Source organism: Bos javanicus, chromosome 2, assembly GCF_032452875.1.
Source record: "Bos javanicus breed banteng chromosome 2, ARS-OSU_banteng_1.0, whole genome shotgun sequence".
NCBI classification, from domain to species: Eukaryota; Metazoa; Chordata; class Mammalia; order Artiodactyla; family Bovidae; genus Bos; species Bos javanicus.
The window spans coordinates 93,619,972-93,647,838 of NC_083869.1; the positions used below are offsets into that span (position 1 = coordinate 93,619,972).

Consider the following 27,867-nt stretch of genomic DNA (forward strand, 5'->3'; position numbering starts at 1 on the left):
CACATCCATACATGACTACTGGAAAAACCATACCTTTGACTATATGGACCTTTTAGACAAAATGATGTCTCTGCTTTTTAATATGCTGTCTAGGTTTATTATAGTTTTTCTTCCAAGGAGCAAGCGTCTTTTAATTTTGTGACTGTGGTCACCATCCACAGTGATTTTGGAGCCCAAGAAGATAAAATCTGTCACTGTTTCCACTGTTTCCCCATCTGTTTCCCACTTTTCCATGAAGTGTTGGGACTGGATGCCATGATCTTAGGTTTTTGAATGTTGAGTTTTAACGCAGCTTTTTTACTCTCTTCTTTCACCATCAAGAGGCTCTTTAGTTCCTCTTTGCTTTCTGCCATAAGGGTGGTGTCATCTGCGTATCTAAGGTTGTGGATGTTGTGGATATTACTCACAGTAATCTTAATTCCAAATTGTGAGTCATCCAGCTCAGCATTTTGCATGTGTACTCTGCATATAAGTTAAATAAGCAGGGTGACAATATACAATCTTGATGTACTCCTTCACCAATTTAGAACCAGTCTGTTGTTCCATGTCTAATTCTAACTATTGCTTCTTGACCTGCGTACAGGTTTTGCAGGAGGCAGGTAAGGTGGTCTTATATTCCCGTCTCTGTAAGATATTTCCACAGTTTGTTGTGATCCACACAGTCAAAGGCTTTAGCATAGTCAATGAAGCAGAAGTAATTTTTTTTTTCCACTCCCTTGCTTTTTCTATGATTGAGCAGATGTTGGCTATTTGATCTCTGGTTCCTCTGCCTTTTGTAAATCCAACTTGCACATCTGGAAGTTCTCGGTTCATGTGCTGTTGAAGCCTGGCTTGAGGAATTTAGGGCATAATCTTGCTAGTATGTGAAAAGAGTGCAATTGTTCAGTAATGTTTAAGTTCACTAGTGAACTTAATTTTCCAGCAATAAGAGGTTTAGTAAAACTATAGGCTGATAGATATGATAGACTATTATGCAACCAATAAAAATCTTCAGACTAATGACATGAGATGTTAATAATAAAATATTTGAAGAACACAATGTACAGTTTTGTATGTGTGCATTTATAAATATGTGTGCATCTATACATAAGTAATGCAAGGATATTTGTCAAAATGTAAACATTGATTTTTCTCCTAGTGGAAATTTCAGGGATCATTTTTATCTTATTGATATATTTCTGCATATTTTAAATCTTCAAATATGTATTATACTTACAATTAGAATAAAATCAATTGGCATCATTAAAATAATTTAAAAATAGAATTTAAAAAGCAGGTAATGGTGTCCATGATAGAAATAGGGATTTTAACTAGGAAAAGGATGAAGAAGATGCAGGGTGTATTGGCTGACCTCACATCACTGAGGACTCTCATATGAAAAGGAAGAAAAAAAAATTATTAACAGAGTGATATTTATTAACAGATTTTGGGTTGACACCAAAAGCTATTTCCTGTCAGTTAAAATGGTACTCAATAGAGCACATTCTACTGCAATGCTCATAAAACTCTACCAGCAGTGATTTTATATATATATATATTTATATTTATATTTATATTTTTTTAGTCATATATAACATGAAGTCCAGATGGGGTAATTCAGTGTCACAGGAAAGCCATCAGAGACCCAGACTCCTTCTCTTTTTCCAAGCTTTCATTCTCGATTTTTTGGCCTTTGTCACCATATTTGTTACTGCAATGTCCAGATGGCCACTGTATCTTTAGAAATATTATCCATGTTCCAGGCCCCTACCCCAGCCAACCCCAAATAAAAGGTGAAGGATGGGGAAAAGGCAAAAGAGTGTACCACCTTTCTTTATATCAGGATATCCAGATATAAAGATAGATATAAAGAAAGATATCCTTTCTTAGATATCAGGATGTCTAAGAAGTGCTGCCCAGAAAGCTTCCCCTTTTAGCTCATTGACCAGGCTATGACATGTCATATACCTTGCAACCAGAAAGTAGCTGGTGAGGACAGGGTTGTTAGTGACACTGGATCAGCTAGCCTACAGTGTCTGCCTTAGCCATCCTGTAAGGCCGTATGCTTCTGGTCACTGCTTGCATACAGAAATGCAAGGAAGCCGCGTGTGAGTTGGCAGAAGTTCCAAGTTCTTTTTTTTAGAGAGTATTATTCCAGTCTTATTCTGGTAGAATTGTAGAGTCAGTCAAAAAGTAGTAAGAGAGCAGTGACCTGATTCCCTACCTGTGGTCAAAGTCAAGTCTGACCAACTATTTTGAAGCTGAAGCAGAGGATGAGGAGTCAGAGTTGCTTGGGACAATGATGGTGCCATTTTCAAACTGAAAAATCTAGTGAAGGCACAACATATGGAAAGGAGATGCCTATCACTGAACATCAATACATCAATTTTTTTTCATTTTAATAGTTCTAATATGATGGATTTTAAGTTTATAGTTTCATGTCCAGAATTGTTGAAACAGTTCCTCTGATTAAAGCCGGCAATAGTTTTGTTTTGTTTTGTTTTTTTCCTATCAGCCATTCTAGGCACAAAGCTTAGAGCCTGTGTGTTTTACAAAGACCTGCCAAAGTATCCTGGACTGAAAAAATTACTGTCTTTAAATCATAAGAATAAAATCAGAAGTTTGAAATTATTAAAGACTATCTCTGGAATGTAAAATTATGCCAGTGTTATTAATTATTACATTTAGAATTTATTTTTAAATATCAATAATTGCATTTGTATTGGAGGATTTTTTTCCCCCAGTTGACAAGAAATTCTAGGTGTGCACAAAGCTTGCTTAAAAGAAAATCAACCAGTTGTTACTAAATGAGAAATTGACACCCAAATGATTTTAAATCAGTTTTTCTAAGTCTCTTCTGAAGTTTTATAACAAGAAGCTGTATTTAATATAAGAATTGAAGTAGCAACAGCAGGGAGGGGAATGACATACTATAGATTAAGCCCACTGCTTTTCCTTTTCCCTTCATTGGTTGGTAGCCACTGAAGCCTCCAAAGAAATCCCTGGTCTAAGGGAAAGAGGTTAAAAAATCACTTTCTGTGAAGTCACTTTGGAGTGTGGGTCTGGCAACTTTCTATTTTTCCTATTAATGTTTTCTATTAGCTGAACCTTGTTCAGGATTCTTAATAAATTTCAATATCTTCCAAAAGATAGTGAACATTTAATATCTATGTATAATCACCCGTTCTGCAAAGAGGAGCCTGATTTAAATGAGCTCATCTAATAGACCAGTATAAAATACCAGATCATTTCACTAGAGTGCACGCAGAACTTTGTGATCTATTTAAGTGAACGGTTGTATGCTCTGAATTGGAGACACAGCACATAAACCCCCAAATTAATATCCTCTAATAAACAATGAGTCTGGATGACAACTTTTCAAAATCTATTACATACTAGTAGCCTTGGTTTTGCACAGTTTGCATATTAAACAGATGATAGTAGCGTCTGGGCAGAAATATATTTCTGTTCATGCCAGAACAGAAATCTTTTGATAGTACTTATTGTAGCCAAGAACAGAAGCAACTGTGCAATCCCCAGCAAGAAGTCACATGCCAACATTAATTCATGCACAAATAAACTGAGTTTCTGTCCTAATGTGAAGTCCATAAGCTCTAGGGGAAATGCACATGAAAATCCTAGGTAGCTCAGGTTACTAGATCTTGAGGGTTATGTTTCACTTCTGGGCTGGCCAGTGAACTTTACAAGAAGAGACACTGCCTAGAGATGGGAGAGTAAGCCAACCCGCAAGCACCTAAAGAGAACAGGGGTGGTGTTCAGTAATGTAAGCTCTGAGCATGACTCGGGTGTAGAAGGCTGACTTATCAGATGTATAAGTGACACACAGCTCAGTGGGTTAGCTAATGTGTGGATGACAGAATAGGGATTCAAAAAGATCTCAACAGGGAGAACTGATGAGCTGCAATTCAGAAGATTAAATTTAATAGGGATAAATGTAAATTCCTGAAGCAACTTCCTTCTCCTGTCTTACTCCCATCCAATTCATTTTCCACGCTGCAGCCTGGGTGATCATTTTAAAACATAAATCCGATCATGTCACTTTCTTGCTGAAAATCCCTTAGCAGTGTCCCATTGCCTTGAGGATAAAGACAAAACTCATTAATGTGGCTTCTGAGATTCTCCATGACTGACTCATTTCTTCTCCTACACTCAGTCTCTCACTAGTCACCCTCTGTACAGAGGAGTTTTAGGTTCTATGTGTGGGATCCTGTTTTGGGGTTTTCATGTTTCCTCTGTCCAAATACTAGCTTCATCCATCTCTGTATATCTCCAGGTCTCAATTTAAAGCCATCAGGAACACTCAGTCTATAAACTAGGTCCAGTCTCTGCATTTCCCATTGCCCCAGATCCCTGAGCATCCTTCTTTCATTCAACAGATATTTATCAAGTGCCTACCATGTACCAATGAGCTTCCCTCATAGCTCAGTTGGTAAAGAATCCGCCTGCAATACAGAAGATCCTGGTTCAATTCCTGGGTCAGGAAGATCCCTTGGAGAAGGGATAGGCTACCCACTCCAGTATTCTTGGGCTTGCTTCCCTTGTGGCTCAGCTGGTAAAGAAGCCGCCTGCAGTGCAGGAGACCTGGGTTCAATCCCTGGGTTGGAAAGATCTCTGGGTTGGAGAAGGGAAAGGCAACCCACTCCAGTATTCTGGCCTGGAGAATTCCATGGACTGTATAGTCCATGGGTTCGCAGAGAGTCAGACACGACTGAGCAACTCTCACTTTCACATGTACCAGGCACTGTTCTAGACCTTAAAGACAAATCAGTGAACAAAGCAAAGCCCACATTCACACGGAACTTTTGTTCTAATTAGGGAAGATGTGAGTGATGAGTGCTTTTAGGAAAATGAACCAAGGTGAAGAAACAGTAACAGAGTTGGGGTTTGTAACAGTTAGAGGCCTCCGGCCTTAGTAGCCAGGGAACAGCTCTGTGATGATCCTTTGTCTGTAGAGATGTGAGTGAAGGAAGGCATTGAACTACATGGGGAAAACCCCCTGATGAGGGCCGCACTTGGCATATTTATGAAACTGCAGTGAGGCCACGGTAAGTGAAATACACTGAGCAAGGAGAGGGCCATGCAGAACAAGGTTGGAAAGACCCCTGCGGACCAGGTCTTGGAGAGTCTAGCAAGTTTTCAGATTTACTTCTAAACATGATCAGATTGGGAGGCTTTTAGTTAAGAGACTGTCATGATAAGCTTTTTGTTTTGTCTTTTGTCTTATAAGGATTATAATAGTTTCTATGTGGAATAGAGACTGAGTACAGAATCTCAGAGTTGAGTCAAGGGTTATTACATCTGTCAGGGAGAGAGCTGAAGGTAGCTTTGATGAGGAAGGTTTGCAAAATACCACATGCATTATCTGTGGTTAGTTGTATGGTAGAAACCCTGCTGGTGCAGGGCTCACGACTACCTTGTTCACTTCCACAATCCACATGCCCAGCATGATGGCTGGCATACCACTGACTCTATAAATATTTGTTGGACAAAGATACTCAACAACAGTTAATGTAAAAAGGACTTCAGGATTTTTGTTAACTGTGCATGTGATGAACTAACAATTGTCCTATTTGGCTGCCAAAATCTAATACTGTCAGGTTGCATCAAAAAGTTGGCAGGGGGAGGTGAAAAAGAGATGTGAGTCCCCAGCACCGTGCTGCTTCTACTTTATCCATACTATCGACCTGATCCTACACCATTTTTCCCTCTCTGTCTTCTAGTAATAGTGGCCCTCAGTTGCAAGACCACACACTTGATTCATTTGTGGTTCCCTCTTTTGCCTCATTCCTGTGTTCAAGCAATAAATTCTCTGTGATGTCACTCTAACCTTTCTTCATTCCTCCCTTTTCTACTGCTGACATTATCTGAACAATAGTCTATGCCTCTCCTTGGTAACAATTTCCAGGTGTACAAGAATTGAAACAACTTATGACAGCTCTATTTCTTTCTTTTGAGAGCATCCACAACCATTTTTAAGAGACACTATGTGCTCTTTCTCCGGGTTTGCTATGAAATTCTACTTTAGGTGATAGTGGTGGCTAGTGAAATGTGTAGTTCTTGGTGGTAAAACTATTAGCAAAATCCTACCTCTCAGACTCACATAGTAGAAGGAATGTGTGCTTTGAAGTCAGAAACCTTCAGATCCTGGCCATCCCACTTGCTCACTTTATGACACAACTCCTCTGAGCATCAGATTCCTCCTCTGTAAAGTGAAGGTAATAGTGTTTACATGGCTTTTATGATGATTAAATAGGATAACATGTATTGAAATGCTTGGCATGATTTCTGACACATATAAGTAGGTAGTAAGTTTTAGTTTCTTTCCTCCTTATCCCTGGTAAAGATGAATCACTCTATGGAAATATACATTATAAATAGTGGAATGAGAGGTGTGTTTTTCCACTGGTTAATAGTGAATAATGGCCATTTATTGTGTGACTTAAACGGTAGTCTCTGCCCTTTTTTTCCCTATGGTTTAATCAATATTGATTTCTTGCTGAAAACAGAAAAACTTATCAAGGTTCTAGGAAACCTGAGAGTTTCCATAGTCTGAGTAGTGGAAATAGTCCAACCCTAGGGTCAGTTCAGTTCAGTCACTCAGTCATGTCTGACTCTTTGTGACCCCATCAATTGCAGCACGCCAGGCCTCCCTGTCCATCACCAACTCCCGGAGTTCACTCAGACTCACGTCCATTGAGTCTATGATGCCATCCAGCCATCTCATCCTCTGTCATCCCCTTCTCCTCCTGCCCCCAATCCCTCCCAGCATCAGGGTCTTTTCCAATGAGTCAGCTCTTCGCATGAGGTGGCCAAAGTACTGGAGTTTCAGCTTTAGCATCATTCCTTCCAAAGAAATCCCAGGGCTGATCTCCTTCAGAATGGACTGGTTGGATCTCCTTGCAGTCCAAGGGACTCTCAAGAGTCTTCTCCAACACCACAGTTCAAAAGCATCAATTCTTCGGCACTCAGCCTTCTTCACAGTCCAACTCTCACATCCATACATGACCACAGGAAAAACCATAGCCTTGACTAGACAGACCTTTGTTGGCAAATTAATGTCTCTGCTTTTGAATATGCTATCTAGGTTGGTCATAACTTTTCTTCCAAGGAGTAAGCGTCTTTTAATTTCATGGCTGCAGTCACCTAGGGTAGATCCTGAGAATTCACAGGGAAGGAAGTTTCCTGGGAGGGATCCCACACAGCCATCTTTTTCCTGTCATAGATTAACAAATGAGAGAGAGAGAGACTTCATACAACTAACTTGAGGACCTTTGTAATTTGTAAAGATGAATAAAATAATATCTTTGCCTTCATTGAAGTTGCCCACAAATCAACATAACACCATGTAGAGAGTGGTACATTTGCTTGGAGGCAAACCTAAAGCGTTTTAGGGAGGACAGAAATAGAATATCCTACAAAGAAATGGATATGGTGGGGAGCTGGACCCAGGAGAACTATAGTATTTACAAATGAGAGGTTCAAGGCATTTTCAGCTAAGGATAAAGACAATGGGCAGAAACAAGGAATCATTCTAGAGAATGTGAATAAAAAGTGAATAGAGGAAAATACAAGGAGAAGGGTAAAAAAAAGAGTTCAAACTTGAATTTAAAGACTAAGGAGACTTATTTTCTAGGCAGTTGAATTTAGTGAAAGTTTGGTTATGAGGACTCTTGGAAGGTGGTTCTGTGGCAGTTGCTCATGAAGGTAGTGAGTGTGCTATCAGGACAGGGGAATAGCCTGGGCCTAGATATGGTTTCCTTTTAATCCACCAGCTTAGCAGCATTCTGTTCATGGTCCTGTATTTCAAAAAAATAATTGTTTTTAATTCCTTATATTCAGCACTGATTCCATGATATCTTTATAGAGGAGACAAATGGGTAAACAGATTTTCAAAGAATTATAGTGAAATACTTTCCCACAAAGAAAACTCTCTCTCCATGTGGCTTTTTTGGTGAATTCTGCTAAGCATTTTGTAGGAGGAAATAATGGGAATTCTATAGAGACATTTCCAGATAAATAAAAAGAAAGGAATGCTTTCCCAACTATGATACCAAAGCCAGACAGGGACACAGAAGAAAGAAAACTTTAGATTGATGTTCTTCATAAACTTGTATAAAATTCTTTTAAAAAATTTAGCAAGTTGAACTCAACAATGTGTAAAAGAAGATTATGATCAAGTAGAGTTTATCTAGGAATGTAAGGTTGGTTTAACATTTGAAATCAATCAGTGTAAGCCACATATTAACAAACTAAAAAAGAAAAATTGTATGATCACATCAGTATACACAGAAAAGTGTGTAACAGAATTCAGTATCATTTAATGAAGGATACAAATGTAAATTATGTTATTTGGGGATGAATTTTTGATAATTTTTTTAAAGTAAGAAAAGCATAAAGGGCAAAATTCAGGATTGTGGTTACATCTGAGTGAGGGAAAGGAGTCAGATTGGAGTGGAGCAGCCACAAACCTTCAAAGTAAAATAATATTCTTTTCTCAAACTCACTGATTAATAGACCATGTTTGCTTTATTGTTGTTCTTTGTATCTTAAACATATAAAGACTTTAATGATTCAGTATTTCATAAAAGCAATTTTTAAAGTTATGTTTTCTTTTTGTTTTTGTCTGAAATTTTGATGTAGCAAAAAGACATCTATTTATTCTTTTTTTTTAATTTCTTTTTTTTTTTAATTTTATTTTATTTTTAAACTTTACATAACTGTATTAGTTTTGCCAAATATCGAAATGAATCTGCCACAGGTATACATGTATTTACAGCTTTGGAATTCATATTTGTGTACTGAAAGGAGTACCCTCTATGCTAAGTACTCAGTGTTTTTGTTAATGTAATGTGAAATTTTCTGTAAGCACAATGAACTTCTCTTTCAAGTGTCATTACCACATGAATAACAATGGTGAAATTAGTGCCAGCAAGCCCAAAACTAAATATAAAAGCACTAATAACACATTTATTAAAAATACAAAATGAGTTGTGATTAGACTACCAATTATATTTTTTCTACACTTCACGACTCAAAATTTAAGTAAGTTTATATTTATTCTAAACATTTCTACTATGTTGTGGTCTTTATTAGATCTATCCCAGAATCTAACTCCAGTCACCTTCTTCTGACCTTTCCTTGCTAAGAACATGTCTACAAATTGCACCATAAGAATTTTACTAGGTATCTATACATTTTTGTCACAACATTTATATAACCATGTGTATATCTTGATAAACATATTTCACATTCATTGGTCTAGAAGCTTTTGCTGAAAGGATATATCCAAATTGCTGCTTCCTTTCCTTTATTCTTACAAATGATGCATTTGTTCACTCAGCAAACATCAAGAGTACCTACTAGAGATTGGGCATGATTCCATGCCTACAAGGGTAAAAACAAGACACACCCTTTCCTTAAGGTGTTCACAGTTTAATGTGAAAAGAATCATGCACAAATAATTGAGACATTTACAAATTGAGTCCCTAAGTTCAAACTGGAGATGTGAGAAGATGATGTGGAAAAGATGACATTTGAATGGAATCTTAAAGCATGTTTTCCTAGAAGGATAATGGAAGCATTTTTGTTATGAGTCAGAAGAAATTGCATGTGCTGTGTATACATTGTACAGATGTATGAAGTTACATAGCCTGTTCAAAAACATACTTGTGATATGATAGAGTGCAGAGCACCCAGCAGAAGTGGTAGGGTGTGAAAGACAGGCATTATCCATCTTTGAGTACTCGCTTCTACTGGTGTCCGTGATAAGTTTTTGTATTCTCTAAGTTGTCTCATATTCTCTGGTAGGGAGCATTATCTGCAGTTTACAGATAAGTTCAGAAGATTGAAAAAGACTAATTAGTCCCTGGACACACATATAATTATGGGCTTCCCTGGTAGCTAGAGACAGCAGTTTGATTCCTGTGTTGAGAAGATCCCCTCAGGAAGGAAACGGAAACCCACTCCAATATTCTGGAAGTTGCCCTATAACATTAGAAGAAAACTTCAGTTGTTGTATTCTGATTAGCTTACTGTCAGAGTAGCAGCACATCTAAGGATGAACAGGGTGCTTTGCAGGCAGCTAACTAAGAGAGATGGTGAGAATATTTGTGTCATTATCTCCTACTGATCACCTTGCCCATTTTTCAGCAGATGCCTTACTTTGTTTTTTTTTTTTTATTTCACTTGTTTTTCAAGAGTTGGAAGAATTTTTCAACACATAAGAATTTATAGTGCTGAAAACCCAAGAAAGTCTCCCTAAGGAGAAGCAGTATGCCAAATAGTCATCGACATAAGAAAACAGTATAAATTAATGCAGCCATACTTCATGGTTGTGAAAGAGGGAACTTAATTTACAACTTGAAACAGGTTTGTGTTCCTTAGAAATTCTGGAAGGCAATGAGTGGCACAGAAATTGATCTGCTGAAGGAGAAGAAAATTGATTCTTAATATTAGCAACTACATCATTTTTTTTTTAATTCTGAAGGAACAACTTTTAGAAACAAGTTTACTAGCTAATAAGTAATTATTTGATATTTAGTTTCCTAGTAAACTATCCAAAAAGACATATTTATGGCCTCTTTAGAAGATGGATTTTTATTGTGCCAAACATCATCTTCAAAACAACAGTCTCTATTATGTCAAAGACAGGGAAATCCAAAGTTAAATGAAATAGAGCTGTCTGTGTGAAAGACAAGCATTGTATCATGTTATAGAACTCTGCTTTGCATCAAAGTATCTTGATATGAAGTAGTGGGAATCTGAACACATTTGCATATTCCCCATTTATGACATAGTGTTGGCATCCTCAAAAAGAATAACTGTAGCTGATGGCAATTTTTATCTGAAAAGGTTTGTGCATGTTAGTAATATACCATCTTCTGTCAGCATAAGAAGAGCATATGGGGTCCATTAGCTCATCAAATCTGCCACTGTTCTGCAAATTTTTATTAAGCAAGTGAAGTCCCTAATAGTCACTTATGTTATAAAATGCATATCAAATACTATCAATAAGCAAGGAGATTATTTTCCCCCAGTGAGAATGCATTTGAAGTGTATAAGAAGGCTTGACAAAAGAATAAAACACTTTAAGTGATCACTATATTAATATAAATATGTCTTACTGGGAAGCCAATGTATGTCTTACATGGACTTTAATGTTTGCCACTAAGTTCTCAAAGCACCATATTTTTCAGATTTTCTTCCCATGTTTTCTTTCTTTATGGTTTCTCTCAACTCTAACAGTGAACCTAGTTGAAATTAACCAAAAGACACTGTGCGTTTATCCACATTTTTAAAAAAGGTTCCATTAGTGATGGGTAGCTGGTAGACCTTTGATTGGCTTCAAAAGTCTACAACCAAAGGAACTGGAGACATAGGCTGTCAGGTCGCTGTGTTTCCTCAGCAAGTCTTCCTGAACCAGAGGCCATGCCAGGAAATTAACAAGCATCCAAACTGAAGAGTGCCTGCATTATGAAAACCCTCATAACGATTCAATCAAATGGTGTCCATTGATCCTGAGTCGAATGCCAGGAAGCAGGAGCTTAATATAGAAATCCCATTATCTAGAGAAATCTCAAGAGACACCAAGTCCACAGTGCCCTCTAAATATGTAATAGCAGTTATAATAAAAATATCTATGAGTTTCATCTTCAGAAGGACTCAGCATTTCACTGGTACTTCTTCAACCACTATAGTACAGTTTACAGTAATCAAGAGCAAATAGTACCAGTCCTTGGGTAAAAGTGAAGGATAAGAGAGGGAGAATAATATGCTCTAGAAACTTCAAGGAAGAAAGAAAGGAAGAGGAGAGGGAGGAAGGGAGGCAGAGTGAGGAGAAGGGAAAAGGAGAGGTAGGGAAAGAGAAAGAAAGGGAGGAAGAGAAAGCAATCTATCATTAGAACAAGAGCAAGAAATTTTGGCATCTGTTCCATCACCACCCTCTTCCTTGATACTTTCGGTACCTTACTTGCCATTTTGGAATTGAAGACTTTTCCACCACCAGGCTCACTCATTTTCAGCCTTTTGTAAATAAGCTCTTTGTTTAAAATGACATACCTGTCATATTAGTATTGTAACTAATTTTGTTCCCATTGCTATGCTATCCAAATAATATGCAAGAAATGACTAGACTTAAGCTTCAGCTCTAAGAGAGAACTTTTTAGTAGTTTTAAGGTGGTGTGAGTGATAAAGGAAGTTGAGTATTAATTATAACACTTGTCATTAAAAAAAAAAAAAAGCTTTGTGGTGTATGTAATTTTACCTCATTTTCTCATTTGCTACTGTTATTTAAATCACTTCCCAGCACTAAGCATGTGCATAAAAGATGATTGTTCCCAACTTAACCTTTTAAATAAAATGTATTCTATTAATTAAGTCATTACAGTTCCCTCCATTTTCTATTATGTTCATTCATCTATCTTCTGTCCTAAAGATAGACATCTGTGTCAGTGAATATTTGGAGAAAGACCCCTAATTTTTATGCCTGTCACCCATTTGGATGTTCTACACTGTTTTTTGAAATAGTTTGTTAGTGTTCTAAAGAATTTCAAATTGTCAATTAAAATAATAAGTATTCCTACTAAAAATAGTAGATAGTATTCAGCCAAAAAGTTATCATGTTCAGCCTAACATGGCTGGGGAACTTTCAGTACTTATATTGGCTTAGATTTAATGGTATAACTTATGGCTGTTAAAAAAAGATAAAAACAAAAAATAAGATCCTACCCTTGTGTGAATTCCTGATACAGGATGCTTGGGGCTGGTGCACTGGGATGACCCAGAGGGACGGTATGGGGAGGGAGATGGTAGGGGGGTTCAGGATGGGGAACACGTGTACACCCGTGGTGGATTCATGTTGATGTATGGCAAAACCAATACAATATTGTAAAGTAATTAGCCTCCAATTAAAATAAATTTATATTAAAAAAAAGAATAGCTGCATAAAATGAGACCGTATATATATTGCCTTTTTCGACTACAAAATAAACTCAGAGCCAGGTAAACTGAAAGGTGAAACCTGTTGTAAGTGTTGGATTATCCATGAGATGCAACTGAAAATATCCTATGAAGTCTTTTCCTTTATAATCCTTGGCAGGTTAAGTCATAAACACCATCAGCATCATCAAATTCACCACCCTTCCCACTCTCACAGTTTCCATTTATCAAAAGTTTTCATTTATTGAGAAATACATACCTGAAACTGTGCTAAGTGATTTTGTAAATGTTTTTCACTCAGTTTTCACAATTCTTTGTATAGTATTTTATATTATTTTTCACACTGAGAAACTGAAGTTTAATGGAACTTACTAACTTTCCTGGTAAATCTGGAATTTAAGTCACATTTATCCCATTATAAGCTATCATGTTATTATGTAAAATTATGTAAATTTTTCTATTTAGTTTATCATTACTGATGATTTAATAACAAATATTTATTAAGCAGTTACTATGGGCTGCCCTCATGGTTCAGATAGTAAAGAATCTGCCTGCAGTGTGGGAGACCTGGATTCGATCCCTGAGTTGGGAAGATCCCCTAGAAGAGGGCATGGCAACCCTCTCCAGTATTCTTGCCTGAAGAATCCCCATGGACAGAAGAGCATGGCAGCCTACAGTCCATGGGGTTGCAAAGAGTCAGACATGACTGAGAGTGAGCGACTAAGCACATGTGATCTTCTACATATTTCGCATAAACTTACAATATATAACGTTCACTCTAAGCATACCTGGAAAGCAGTATCATCCTCATTTTATAGATGATGCGACTGAGGCACAGATAGGTAAGATAAATTTACCTATGAAGCTCTGGTTTTTACATTTATTAATAAAGTTAATAAATATATTAAAATAATAAGTCAAGATTTTTATCTCAGATGATTTCTCATCTGTATAATGGAAATGAATTATTTTGGCTTGAATCCATTAAAACTGTAGAATTCTGAACATGTTAAACAAAATTATAGCTAACACTGTTAATATTGATCATGATAGAAAGTTTCTATTCATAAGATGTATTCTAATTTAAAGGGTAATAGTATTCTAACATAAGAGTGTCTGTCAGGGCTTTTCTTACATTGGATTCATATTGTCAATAATTTGAGAAATATTATAACTCTTCTATGATTCATCACAAGTATAGTAGAGTGATTAAAAGTGCTTTGTTTAAGCCTTGGCTCCTCCACTTATGAGGTGTGCCTCAGTTTCTTTATCTGTAAAGATAATAACAACCATCGTCACAGGTTACTGTGAGCATTAAATGAATTAATAGATATAAAAGGTAGAGGGTAGAACTTGTATATCATAAGTGCTAAGTATTAGCTACTAGTAATATTTTTTTAATCATCATCCTTGTTTTCCACTATTTTTTACATTTATACAACAGATTCCACTGCAAGTTTTTTCAGAACAGGGTAAGACAGAATTTGGCCCACAACTGGAGCCTGATACATAGCGACTGGCATCTCCTCCTGGAAGCACAAAGTCTAACATGATTTTTAAGCAAGTTAATATTAATACCAGGGTAATCACAAACATGTAATGTTTCTATCTAGAAAATAAAGAAATGCTTAGGAAAAGAGGGCTAGGTGAGTGTGGGAAGATTTATGAAAATTTTTGTATAGTGACCGGATCAGTGAAATAGACTGAATGTTATAGGTAAAGGAAGGAGAGGCCTATTACTCTGAGACCAATCGAATGTTTGGGGAAATGAAGGAGATCTTTCTGTTAGCAAATTCCCCCTTGCTTTGCGTCTACCCTTGAGCCACCAGAGTTTCACAGACTAACGTAGACTATGACACATGGTGAATATTGAATGGCTGTTGTTGAATATTGAGGTGATAATCCATGCATAGTTGCCTAAGGGTTAAGAACACTTTGATTCTACGTTCATGAGAGATACTGGTTAGTAGCTTTCATAGACTTCCTTTGCTTGATATTATATCAGGGTAATGCCAGCCTCACAATGAGTTAGGAAATGTTCCCTCCTCTGAATTTTCTGAAAGAATTTCTGGAGAATTGGTAGTATTTCTTCCTAAATTTTTGGTTGAATTCATCAAGGCAGTCATCTGGGTCTAGAGGTTTCTTTCTCAGAAAGTTTGAACTACAAATCCATTAAAAAAAAAAAAAAAAACCAACAAGGTATGGAGCTGTTAGATTATCTCTTCCTATATAAGCTTTGGTAATTTGTGTCTTTCAAAATCATATCCATTTCATGAGAGCTATGTTCGCTTACATTTTTACTCACTGCTGAAGCAATATCCTTCCTCCTATTCTAATGGATGCCCCTAAATTATGAAGTTTTTCACTCTGGGTATTGGGAAGGGGAACTTTATTCCCAGCCTTATGAGAACTGCAGGCACTGTGTTCTTTCCTCTTTGGGGTAGTTTTCGCCCAGGTGTTGGGTAGTTTCCTCACATCATGTGATCATTAGCAATTAATTAAATACCTGCAGGGATCCTCTGCAGATCTCAGAAAGAATTCTGTATACCTCTCTTCTCTCTAATTCTCTGATCTAAGCTCTGTCTGCCCTGGTTTTCCCTGGATTTCCAGCTTCGCATCCTCAGACTGGCATATTCCTGGGCTCTGCCTATGTTCCCCTTCTTACACCACAATCTGAAGACTTTCTCCAGACAGTAAACTGCAGCAACTGTAGGAATCACCCTACTTCTTTTCCATCTCTACAGAGTCACTGTCCTCTGTTGCCTGATGAAGATCTTATCTTTTGAATGTTATTGTTTCCTGTTATATTTATTTTTAAATACTTTTTTCAGAAGGAATTGTAAATTTGCTCCCTTTTGGTCCATTTTGACCAGATACAGAAATTCAATCCTTGGGGACTAGCATATTGCTGTTATGCACAAAGAGTCTTATTATATATTCTACAGCCCCAGATACTTGAGTTTAAGTTCTGTTTTTGTGGCTACAGAAACAACAGTCCAGTTAAAATAAGTGAAAATATTAAAACAATTCAAAAGAATGAAATTCTATTCAAAGAAGATTTAATGAACATATATTTCTTCATAACTGTCTTTAAAATACCTACCAAGAGAAATGAGATGCCCCAGGCAGGCTGGGGAAACTTTTTTCTCAAATCTTTGCCAGTAAAAGATTTCACTTACTACAAATCTATATTAATTTATTGTTCAAAAACTGGCTGATTTACAAGTTGATCTGATCCTCGTCTCTTTTATTTCTTTGCAGTGCCAGATGAAAGCAAAGTCCATTCATTGGCTGGACACAAATCGGGTAAGAAATTCCTTGTCACTGACTTTATATTCTCCTTCCTGGAAATCTCTGGCTGTGTTTGAGTAGTAGTTGGAACCTGTTTCCATCCACTTGTCACTGAAAGGCTTGCTCATTAATACATGAGATGTCTCTGACTTCCACAAAGATGAATTATTGCTTGGCCGTCTCAATAGTAGCATAATGTATGCTGACTCAAATGTTTAAGAAGGAAGAAAGATTTCCAAAAAATAATTATAAAACCAAAAATCTTTAACCTGTACACCAGCTGAACACTTGCAGTCACAAAAAATTACAAAGAAAACCCAAGAAAGTTTGAATTTTTTTTCTGCAATGATTAAAGTAGCAGGACAAAGATATTCCAAAATAAGGAAAACGTGGCCATTTCTTCCTTCTCAAAAAGGAATCATCTTTCTACCTGTCATCAAATGGGATTGGGCCTGAGATGATTTATGTATGAGCTCCTTGGGGGTGCCCTAGCAAGTCCATAAGGATCTCTGAGGGTCTTCAGGCTCTTTCTGTATTTTGTGTGTGATACCGTCAGGTCTAAAATCCAAGCTTTCCTTTCATTGCCAAGTGACCTACCTTCTATTCCTTTGCACTTCCTTCAGCATCATTTATTCACATTATTTGAAAGCACTTTAAGCTAGTAAGTACAGGGTGCATTATTTGTGGGGATAGTATCCATTTTACTCTTAGAAATACCGCTCTAAACAACAGGAGGGTTATGATGTGTTGGCATCCCTTCATTTTTGAAACAAAGAAGTTGTTCCCATCACCAAGTATCTCCTGTGTTTATGGGCCAATTATGTTCTCAGCAGTAAGTGGCCTTGATGCCTCATTACTTCCATCATGTTCCAGGGCAAGATTATGATTTTTTTTTCCCTTTTCTTCTTTCTCTAAATTCACTAGTGATAACAGCAGGAAAGGGCTAGTTTGCAACTGTTAGATGTTTTCTTTTCTGCCCCTTCTAATAAAGAGCCTAAGAGGTTAGATCACTGTGAAAGAAAAGATTTCTGTAGGAGTGATAAATTGCCACATGCTGCTTGTTCCCATCATCTTCGTCCATTAAACTCTCTACCACGGGAAATATTTTTAGGAGTCTGAGAAGGAAGTTCCCATGACCAAGGAACTCCCAAGGATAGTCTACATTTTGTTCATCTTAAATGCCTGTTACTACTTGTCCTTGGGCTTCTCTGGTGGCTCAGTGATAAAGAATCCGTCTGCCAATGCAGGAGATGCAGGTTCAATCCCTGGGTTGGGAAGAATCCCTGAAGAAGGAAATGGCAACCCACTCCAGTATTCTTGCCTGGGAATTCCCATGGACAGAGGAGCCTGGCAGGCAACAGTCCATGGGGTTGCAGAGAGTCAGATACAACTTAGCAACTAGACAACAGCTACTTGTCCTTAGTTCTCTTACACATATTAATACTTGAAGATATAAACTCTTCTGTGAACTGAGATGCACTTCAGTGTAAGTAGAGGAAGCATTTTTTAAAGAATGTTTATCAACTTGAGTTTTGAAAACAACTGATTAATAAATGTTCTGCCTTTTTCCAGGGAATCAAATGTTATTCTAATCTTACTTTGTTTCCAAACAAATTACTGTTAGCTAGTAACTAAAAATTATTGTCACTATTTTTAAATGCAAACATTATCTGAGTATATTGCTGTAGTATTTTAAGTAAATTTAATGGTATATTTTTATGTAGTATGCTGCTGCTGCTGCTACTGCTAAGTCACTTCAGTCGTGTCCGACTCTGTGTGACCCCAGAGACGGCACGCCACCAGGCTCCCCCGTCCCTGGGATTCTCCAGGCAAGAACACTGGAGTGGGTTGCCATTTCCTTCTCCAATGCATGAAAGTGAAAAATGAAAGTGAAGTCGCTCAGTTGTCTCTGACTCCTAGCGACCACATGGACTGCAGCCCACCAGGCTCCTCCATCCATGGGATTCTCCAGGCAAGAGTACTGGAGTAGGGTGCCACTGCCTTCTCCATGTAGTATGAAATAAAGATATTAGTAAAGAAGTACTCAAAACATGAAATAATCTTCCAAATTGAAAGAAAATGGCAAAAATGGCATAATTTTAAAACTCTCAGTCAGATTAATTATGAGCTTCACATGGCAGCTTTATTTTAGCTGGTAATAGAAATATTACTAATGATCTTCATATCCCATGAAGCACTGTTTTAAAGAAGATTTTCATTACTGATGAGCTATTATTACAATATTCACTATTCTTATAGTTTAAGTACTTTTTTATCCTATCACAACATCATCAATTCTTTCATTGGCTCTCTGTGGAACCAGGGAAAATGCTGAAAACAACCAGAAACTTGATAATTTTGAATCCAAAGTGGCATACAATTAAACACAATAAAGAGAGCTAACCAATCACCTAAAATTGTGTGCTGTAGAGTTCCATTAAATGAGAGCACTCTATAAAACATTCGAGACAGTACTGAGAGAACAAAAAGCAGCCTTAAAGAAAAAGTTGCTACTAAAGTCTTAAATTATAGTAATCCTCAAGAATTCATCCCTCCTGTAAAGGGTGGCTCTCTTCACTGGCTGCACTTGGGTAGAACATTTTCCATGAGGCCCTGGTGGTAGCAGCAGTTTAACAACAGTGAAAGAGAATTAAGGGTCCTTTTGATTCTGGCAACTTCTTTCTGTCATTTTTAACATTCCCCTAATACAGAGCTGTATTCTCCGTCTGCTACAGTCTATACTACTAAGCAAGTTGCCAGTTTGGATTGTAATGTACAATATTGCCTAATCATTTACACTTATCTTGCCAATGTCAGCTTCTTTTCCTTTCATCTTTCCCTTCCCCTAATCCTTCCTCCAGAATTTTCGGGTGACAAAGTAGTGTCTCTTTTACTAAGAAGAAAGAATATCTCTCCCTGTCTCTTTTTAATTATAAAAATGTGGACAGCTTTCATACTGTCCAAGACCATCAGGAAGTTAAATTAAATTGTATGTGCTGACCTAAATCTATCATCTATCCTCTTATTTGGGATGATATTCAACATTTTAATAAATTCATCTGAGTTAAAATTTCTTCTGAGTCAGCTACTTAGTGGGTAGAGAGCCGTTTCATGCCAAGTTCCATCTGTTGGCCTGGCTTGGGTACCTCCCAAGTTTGTGACAGTGTTTTTGGCACCCTTTCCTTGGCTTATTCTTTAAATGGTTGATCCCTCAGAGCTCAGATCAAATCAAAGTCTTAGATAAGATAAATCTTTCTAACATTTTTGGCCCAAAATATAGTATTCCCTCACCTCTTCTGGAATCAATCCAGTATTCTTGAGACCTCTCTAATCATCTGCCTCAGGGGCTTTCCCCTGGCAGTGCATGGCATCTCACACCTTGGCAAGTAAAATGCCAGGCTGGTACTCCTGTTTATAATCTTATTAGATCCTCCTCCACATATGAGAGGCATTAATACTTATGGGATGGCGAGACTTACTCAGAGAAGTTAGGAACAAAATACTTTTTGTTTGGTTCCCTTAAGAAAAAAGTCATAAGTTTTAGAGAGTCTTAGAAAACCAAAAAGCTGTCTTTCACCTTTTCCCTTAACTGTCTCACTGATTTAATTCTGACAAAACTCAAGTCCTAGCAATGCGGGAAGGGATATAACTTCAGCAAAATGTATATTTTAAAAAATAAAACCATTTTTTTTAATGACAAACATTCAGAAGGAACATTAGAATCCAGAGGAAATGACATCAAATTTGTTATAGCTTTTAAAAAAAATGTGCTTTGATTTTTGCTATACACAGACTCGGACAGTATGTCTGAGAAGGAATCCTTTTCTTTTGCCCAATTTACTGAACTGACACTGAAACCAATAGTTTAGTGCTCCTCAGCATTCAGACAGAAAGGGCTTATAAATTTTACTTTTTTTAAACTGTGCCTTCATATTATTTTGTTTTGATTTACTGCTTAGAACGGTTTTAATATGTATTGACTGTCTGCAGAGATCCTTGCTGACCCAGCTCTTTAAGATGATGCAGTGCTGAAGAAAGCCGATGAGTCCTTCTTTATGAGCTCTGACATATTAATTAGCAAAATGGACTAAAAAGCTTTCCTGTTTCTATTTTAATTTCTTATAGTCTCAAACACCTGTCTATACAGCTGTAAAACAGGCAAGTCTGTAAAAGTAATGTTTGGCAGCTAGTGCAGACCTTTCCTGAGCTGAGTTTATCAATTAATGAGCAAGATTCATCAGCAATCTAGGGGGAATGTTTCCAGATGAGATGCCTTGCAACCACTAAGGACAGTGGGTACACACACTGCTGTTGAGAAGCTGAAGCTCAAGACACAAGTCCTTGTTCTTGCGGTTGGTAACTCTTGGGGTTAAGATATAAATCCAGATATGGTGTGGCAGATGCCATGCATTGGCCATTTTATTTGCCACCAGCTTATGCCTAATACCTCACCATCTCAAGAACTGAGAAGAATACAGGAGTAAGACACAGTCTAGTTGGAAGGCATGACACACATGTCAAAATACCTATAAATCCTTACTTTACCTTTTGTAACATCAACTAGCTGAACTAGGAACACAACAGGTATAACTTCTCTAAGGCAATTAATTGAGCAGAACAGTATCTAATCTTGATAATTTGTGCATTCTTTTTTCTGCATGCATGTGTACATGTGAATGTGTGGGCCAAGTGAAGAGATGTGTGAGAGAAAATATGCATGTGATGTACATACATTATGCATAATTTATAGCAAATGTGTATGTGATATATCCTATAGCAAAGGCTGAGAGCTTAATATGCAAGTTGCTAGCTTGATAGATCATACCTTCTGCTTTAAATGCATTATGTGTAAACTTCAAATCTAGAATGTTCGAATATAGCTAAAGAAATTGCTGGATCTTTGTGAAAGAACAGATAAAACATAAAATGACTGGATAGTCACTTTAATATGAGTAGTGGGCTATTAAATGATGTTCCATAAATTATGTTGAGTCTTAGTATTTCATACTTTTATTGAATATCTAAGTTAAAATATGCATTTAAAATTTGGAACACCAACCATGGTCATTTTTCATGTTTGAGTCTTCTAATTGAGTTACTGCTTTTTATTACTTTTCATTGCTATTGTTGATGAGGAAATAATATCTTGGAGTAAGTGGGGAGTGGACTTGAACTATCTTTCTTTCCTCATCAGTTGGTTGAGGTAATATTGCATGGTTATTTGGGATATTTATTTCTAAGCTTTTGTCACGTGTTATATCGGATAACTATAGCTTTAGACACAAGAAATGTATATATTTCCTACCTGTGTCAGCTTTGGTTTGCATTTCCATGGGATATAGGATGTTATCATTAAGGAAATTAATGATAACATCTAGGATTTTTTTCTATGGAAACTTGATTATGGAGCAACCCTGTATCTCCTATATTGCAAACTGTCAGTGGTTTATCTCTAAAATTCAATGAATCAAAACAAATTAGAAAGAAATATATCATAAGATTATTTACCATTTGAATATGGTGTATGTGTGTGCATTTCTTTATTTCATGAGTAAATAGAGATTACATTTTTTTTTTTTACAAATCACATTTCAAAATTATTTCTGTTCCACTCATGTTTTTTAAACACCCACTCTGTAACAGGTATTCTGTTGTGTGCTGGAGATACAAAGTGACATGTATCAGAAAAGAACTGCTTCCATAGTAAGATCTGAAAGATAAATAGAAGGTTGGCGAATAGAAAAAGTCAGTGAACTAACACATTTCAGGCTCATGGAAGGTTATGAAAACCTGAAACATCATGGTGTGTTCAAGAAACTGTAAGCAGTTTGCATGGCAGGAGTGCAGAGGGGAGAGGGACAAGCTAGGAGGTAAAGAAGCCGGCAGAGATTAGATCACAGGGAACTCCTACCAAATGGAAGAAAGTGAGTTTAATCCTGCAGGCTCAGAGAACCTAAACAGATTAAAGGAGCAGAGTGGTCAGTTTTATAGTATAATGATATCACTCTGTTGGTTGTGGGGACTTGAAAGGATTTTAAAAAAGGAGAGAAGCAAGAATAGTTAGGAGACCATTGCGGTAGTCCAGATAAGAGGTGATGTGGATATAAAGTTAAGTGATTAAATGGAGGAAAGAAAAGTAAGAAATATTTAGAGAATAAAACCTAGAATTCTGATTGTTTTTTGTTTGTTTGTTTTTGGTGTTTGTTTTGTTTTGAATCAAACTGAGAAAGAGGGTCCAATGAGATTCTCAATGTGTCAGTCAGCTGTTGCTACAACCATGCTATGTAATAGCAGCTAAGCCACAAGGGAAGCCCAAGAATACTGGAGTGAGTAGCCTATCCCTTCTCCAGGGGATCTTCCCAACCCAGGAATCAAACCCAGGTCTCCTGCATTGCAGGCAGATTCTTTACCAGCTAAGCTACCAGGGAAGCCCATAAAACCAACAGTAAACATTTATTTCTTTGTCATGTATCATCAGGTGGATTAGGAGTTATAGATCTCAAAGTGTTTGATTGGGTTTGGCTCCAGTCTGTAGTTCAGGTCCAGGTTTACTTCCTGTGTCTCTCATCCTCCTTGGACCAGTGGTTTCCTGAGGCAAGTACTTTTGATAACAGTGATAAGATGTAAATAGAGTAGACACAGAGGGAACCCATAGGCTCTGTGCCAGTGTTCATGTATTAATGATGAGAGAGTGAAGGTGATGGAGAGAATGATAAGTAGAGTAGAGGGAAACAAAGCAGGATGCATGGGCTCCCAAGGAGACAGAATATTATATAAGGGTAGAGGGAAAATGCAATGGCACCCCACTCCAGTGCTTGAAGAAGGCAACGGCACCCCACTCCAGTACTCTTGCCTGGAAAATCCCATGGATGGAGGAGCCTGGTAGGCAACAGTCTATGGGGTTGCTAAGAGTCGGACACGACTGAGCGACTTCACTTTCACTTTTCACTTTCCTGCATTGGAGAAGGAAATGGCAACCCACTCCAGTGTTCTTGCCTGGAGAATCCCAGGGATGGGGGAGCCTGGCAGGCTGCCATCTATGAGGTCGCACAGAGTCAGACACTACTGAAGTGACTTAGGAGAGGGAAAATGTACCTGAAAATATAAACAAGAAATAAGGAGACAGCTGAGTCTCTTCCCAGCCCTGACTTGTGTAATATGGGTAAGAAAGAACAGTTGCAAATAAGGCCTGCAGGAGAAGCAGAATTCTTAGTGGAAAGCTAGATGTCAGTGAAGGCTAAAATTGGGGGTATTCCCTTGGAGAAAAAGTGGAAACAGTACAGATTTTTTCTTTGGCTCCAAAATGTCTACCATAAAAAAAGATGTACAACTTGAGAGTTGCTAGTTAAGTTTTATCTGGGGCAAAATGAGGACTACATCCTGGGAGGCAGCATCTCAGATAGCTCTGAGAGACTGTCCCAAAATGGCAGTGGGGGAAAGTCAATATATAAGGTTTTGGTGAAAGGGGAGTTCAGGGCCATGAAGCTCTCATTTTACAAAAGTTTTCTGTTGGTCATGATGATCTGCTGTTACCATGAAAGGATTTAGTGCTTCTCAAAATATGAGGAGACGCAAGGATTGAGATCATAAAATCTGTTCCTAAAAACATCCAACTATCTAAAGACCTGTCCCACCAGATTCCCTGGAGCACAGAGTGTCTCAGTCCACCCTGAACTCCCTCAGGAATTGTTGAAGGTCAACAGCTATAGCAGCAAGGGATTCATTCTCCGTAAAGGCAGATGGCAGATGCCTTTGTTGTTCGGTCGATAATGCTCTTGGTAAGTGTCAATGTATAGGTGACAAAAATCACTGCAGACAGTAATTGCAGCCATGAAATTAAAAAACATTCGCTCCTTGGAAGAAAGGTTATGACAAACATAGACAGCATATTAAAAAGCAGACATCACTTTACCTACAAAGGTCCATATAGTCAAAGCTGTGGTTTTTCCAGTAGTCATGTACAGATGTGAGAGTTGGACCATAAAGAAGGCTGAATGCTGAAGAATTAATGCTTTTGAATTGTGGTGCTGGAAAAGACTTTTGAGAATCTGTTGGACTGCAAACCAGTCAATCCTAAAGGAGATCAACCCTGAATATTCATTGAAAGGACTAATTCTGAAGCTGAAGCTCCAATACTTTGATGACCTGATGCGAAGATCCGACTTATTGGAAAAGATCCTGATGTTGGGAAAGATTAAGGGCAGGAGGAGAAGAGGGTGGCAGCGGATGAGATGGTTGTATGGTATCACTGACTCAATGGACTTGTGTTTGAGCAAACTCCAGGAGATGGTAAAGGATAGGGAAGCCTGGTATGCTGCCATCCATGGGGTCACAAAGAGTTGGACACAACTTAGCAACTGAACAACAAAAGGCAGGGGAATTTTCAGAGAAGAGGTTAGAAGCGAACGGCATTTTGTCAACCATGGAAGGATAGTGGAGACTCAAGAAGACAAGATGAAGGAGTTTGGGATGGAGGAGAGAGTTGGAAGGTGAGTCACGGATGAACAGAGTGGTGTAAGGTGACAGCACAGGGAGGAAATAGATGACCAAAAAGCTCACACCTTGGAAAGTGACTAAAGATGGCAGGAGTGATGTACCTGGTTTATTTAGATGGCTCTCTGCATTTGCCAGAGAATCAGTTTTCACTCTTTGGTAAACAGAAAAAAAAGTCTGGAGCCAATTTAGACTCATTGGTAGCCTGGATGTATTATTTCTTGTAGAGAGATCTTATCTTGAAGGATGAGGAGATAAAGATTTTCCAAGAAGAAACGGTCCCAAGGTTATAAGTTTTGAGAAGATGCTTGCATTTTACTAGGTTTGGAGACTGAGAAATGGCCATGGGTAATCACTTCTGCTGGACAGGAGACGGATAGCCAGATCAAAATGAAGTGAGGAGAAATGGGAGGTAGAAATAAGCATAGCTGATCTTTCTAGAAGTTTAATATTAACAGAAAAGAGAGAGGTGTATCTAGAGAAGAAATTGTCATTGTTGTTCCATTTCATGTCATTAATGAGAAACACTGGACCAAGTCTGTGGACTGAGAAGAAAGAGATATTTGTAAGAGAATAAAGAAAGAGAAAATTATTAAAGGGATAAGAATGAGTGTAGTTTTATAGCAGTTGGCTTTGAAGAAGATGAGCCAAGATCATGGGGAAAGTGGCAAGGATACATGTGTTATAGATAAATGTGTAGGTAGAGGGGTAAAGAATTAAAGATGTTAATGGGCTCAATTTCCTTGGTGATGTCAAAGTCTGTACACAGTTGCGTTATAGAGCTGTTCAATAGGCTGGCCAAGAATATAGGAAACACTATAAATAATAGGTAGCCCGTGTTGGGATGTGTTTAAGTCACTGAAACAAAATTGGATGGGAAACTGTATAACAATATATTTATACATATGCATGCACATACTGCATTCAAGAGTTGATTTGCAAAACAGCTGTGATTTTTCCCTGAACTAAAATGTTCTTACCTTTTGCAGTTATATTCTCAATTCTTTATTTATGGTGAAATTATAGAAAGATAGGACTAAGTGGATCATTATATATGTCTAGTACAACCAACTTCTTTTAAAGAGTGTTACTTAGGGAAAATCACCGCCCACCAAAGCCCCAAGTAGTCAGACCTATTGACTTCTCTTCCACAAACTCTTGCTTTGTGAATTCAGATGTCACTGATACCAGTTTTGCCTGATTTAATAACCTGAACTATCATTAAAATCCTCAAAATTTCCCCCAACCCGCAAGGATAACAGAAAGATAGAATAATTTAGCACAGCACTAGTCTTTTCTGCTTTTCCTTTTCTCTCACTGAAACCTACCAGAATGATAAGCTTCTGTATACAAAAATCTGTATTTTTTTCAAAGTTCATGGCAGACTTTGCACACAATTTGTATCTGTTTATAGTTGCTATTCATTATACTTTATATTTGTATTATAGTGTTCTAGTTATTTCCCCCTAAATATGAATATACAAGACAAATTATTCTATTCTGAGCTCCAGTAGGCATTCGTTAATATGGTATAGTTGGTACATATTTTTTCCCCTATGCCTTTATATATTGATATTTACATTATGAAATTCTCAGCAGTGAAAATCTTTATTATCCTGTTTTTCTTATAATTTATCTAAACTAAAGGCAGTTTATCTATGCAGATAAAATTTACTATGTTTAAGTGTTCATTGATTTATAAAATCTATTGTTTAAGTTTTAACTTTTTGAACAAATTAAAAATTATTTTAGAAAAAGAGCCTATTCTATGTATGCCAAGTTCTTCTAATGTGACTGAACTCTCAAGCTTCAGCTTCCATGGGGATATGGATCTTGTATATTTGGAAAACAGTGGTTTGGAACTGAGAATTCTAATAGGGTTTCTAAATGCCAGAGTGAGCATCTGCAGTGAAAAATAGTATTAAATGATGACATGTAATATCAAATGGTTGATAAACATAAGTTAAATGTTTGACATCAGAACTTTACTGTAGGCTGAGCTATCTGTACCCAGTTCAGTTCAGTCGCTCAGTCGTGTCCGACTCTTTGCGACCCCATGAATTGCAGCACGCCAGGCCTTCCTGTCCATCACCAACTCCCGGAGTTCACTCAAACTCATGTCCATTGAGTCGGTGATGCCATCCAGCCATCTCATCCTCTGTCGTCCCCTTCACCTCCTGCCCCCAACCCCTCCCAGCATCAGAGTCTTTTCCAATGAGTCAACTCTTCGCATGAGGTGGCCAAAGTACTGGAGTTTCAGCTTTAGCATCAGTCCTTCCAAAAAACACCCAGGACTGATCTCCTTTAGGATGGACTGGTTGGATCTCCTTGCAGTCCAAGGGACTCTCAAGAGTCTTCTCCAACACCACAGTTCAAAAGCATCAATTCTTTGGCACTCAGCCTTCTTCAGAGTCCAACTCTCACATCCATATATGACTACTGGAAAAACCATAGCCTTGACTAGACGGACCTTTGTTGGCAAAGTAATGTCTCTACTTTTGAATATGCTATCTAGGTTGGTCATAACTTTTCTTCCAAGGAGTAAGTGACTTTGTACTTATTCTGCAACTGGAGAGGAACAACAGTAGGAGCCACAGGAAACAAGTGACTTAAAAATTACACAGGAATGCCATCATCAGTCAGACTCTTACTGTATGGACTTGGATGTGTTATGGGTAAAAACAAATCACATTCTTGAAAACATTAGAACTATAAATGTTAAGTTACATTTATGTTAAGAGCCCCAACTCTGTTCTCTTTCCTTTGTATTTAGTTTTAGGATGTTTTAAGTAAACTTTTTGCAGTGAAACTATTTCAATAACACTATTGGACACTATAACTAAATGTTGACAATCCTTTATCCAGAGTAGGTTTGGCAGGGGCTACAAAGCTTTTCTGTTTCTTTATAATTATTTCAGAAAGGTTTACACTGAGACCCGGAATTTAACACCACTCTTCTAAGGAAGGTTATGTTACACGTAAATCTGTGTGGAGAGAGAAAACAGAGACATTCTGATTCCGATGACCGAGAGGGGTTACAGCTCCCTGTTTGTAAGGCCTTTTATTTTAAACTTTTATGGGTAATCTAGGTGCCAGTGTCAAGTGAATAGATCTTTAGTAGTTCTGGCAATGCTTTTAATTCTGAAA

General features: G+C 37.6%; 1 protein-coding gene across 2 annotated transcripts in view; it reads left to right on the top strand.

The window, feature by feature from the left end:
• The window catches only part of PARD3B (par-3 family cell polarity regulator beta), a 1,151,446-nt gene that overhangs the window by 737,970 nt on the left and 385,609 nt on the right, over nucleotides 1–27,867 (top strand). For both annotated transcript variants that reach the window (XM_061382241.1, XM_061382248.1), the window contains exon 16: nucleotides 16,198–16,242. In XM_061382241.1, coding sequence (XP_061238225.1) covers nucleotides 16,198–16,242 — 45 coding nt within the window. The remainder of the gene's footprint in view (nucleotides 1–16,197; nucleotides 16,243–27,867) is intronic.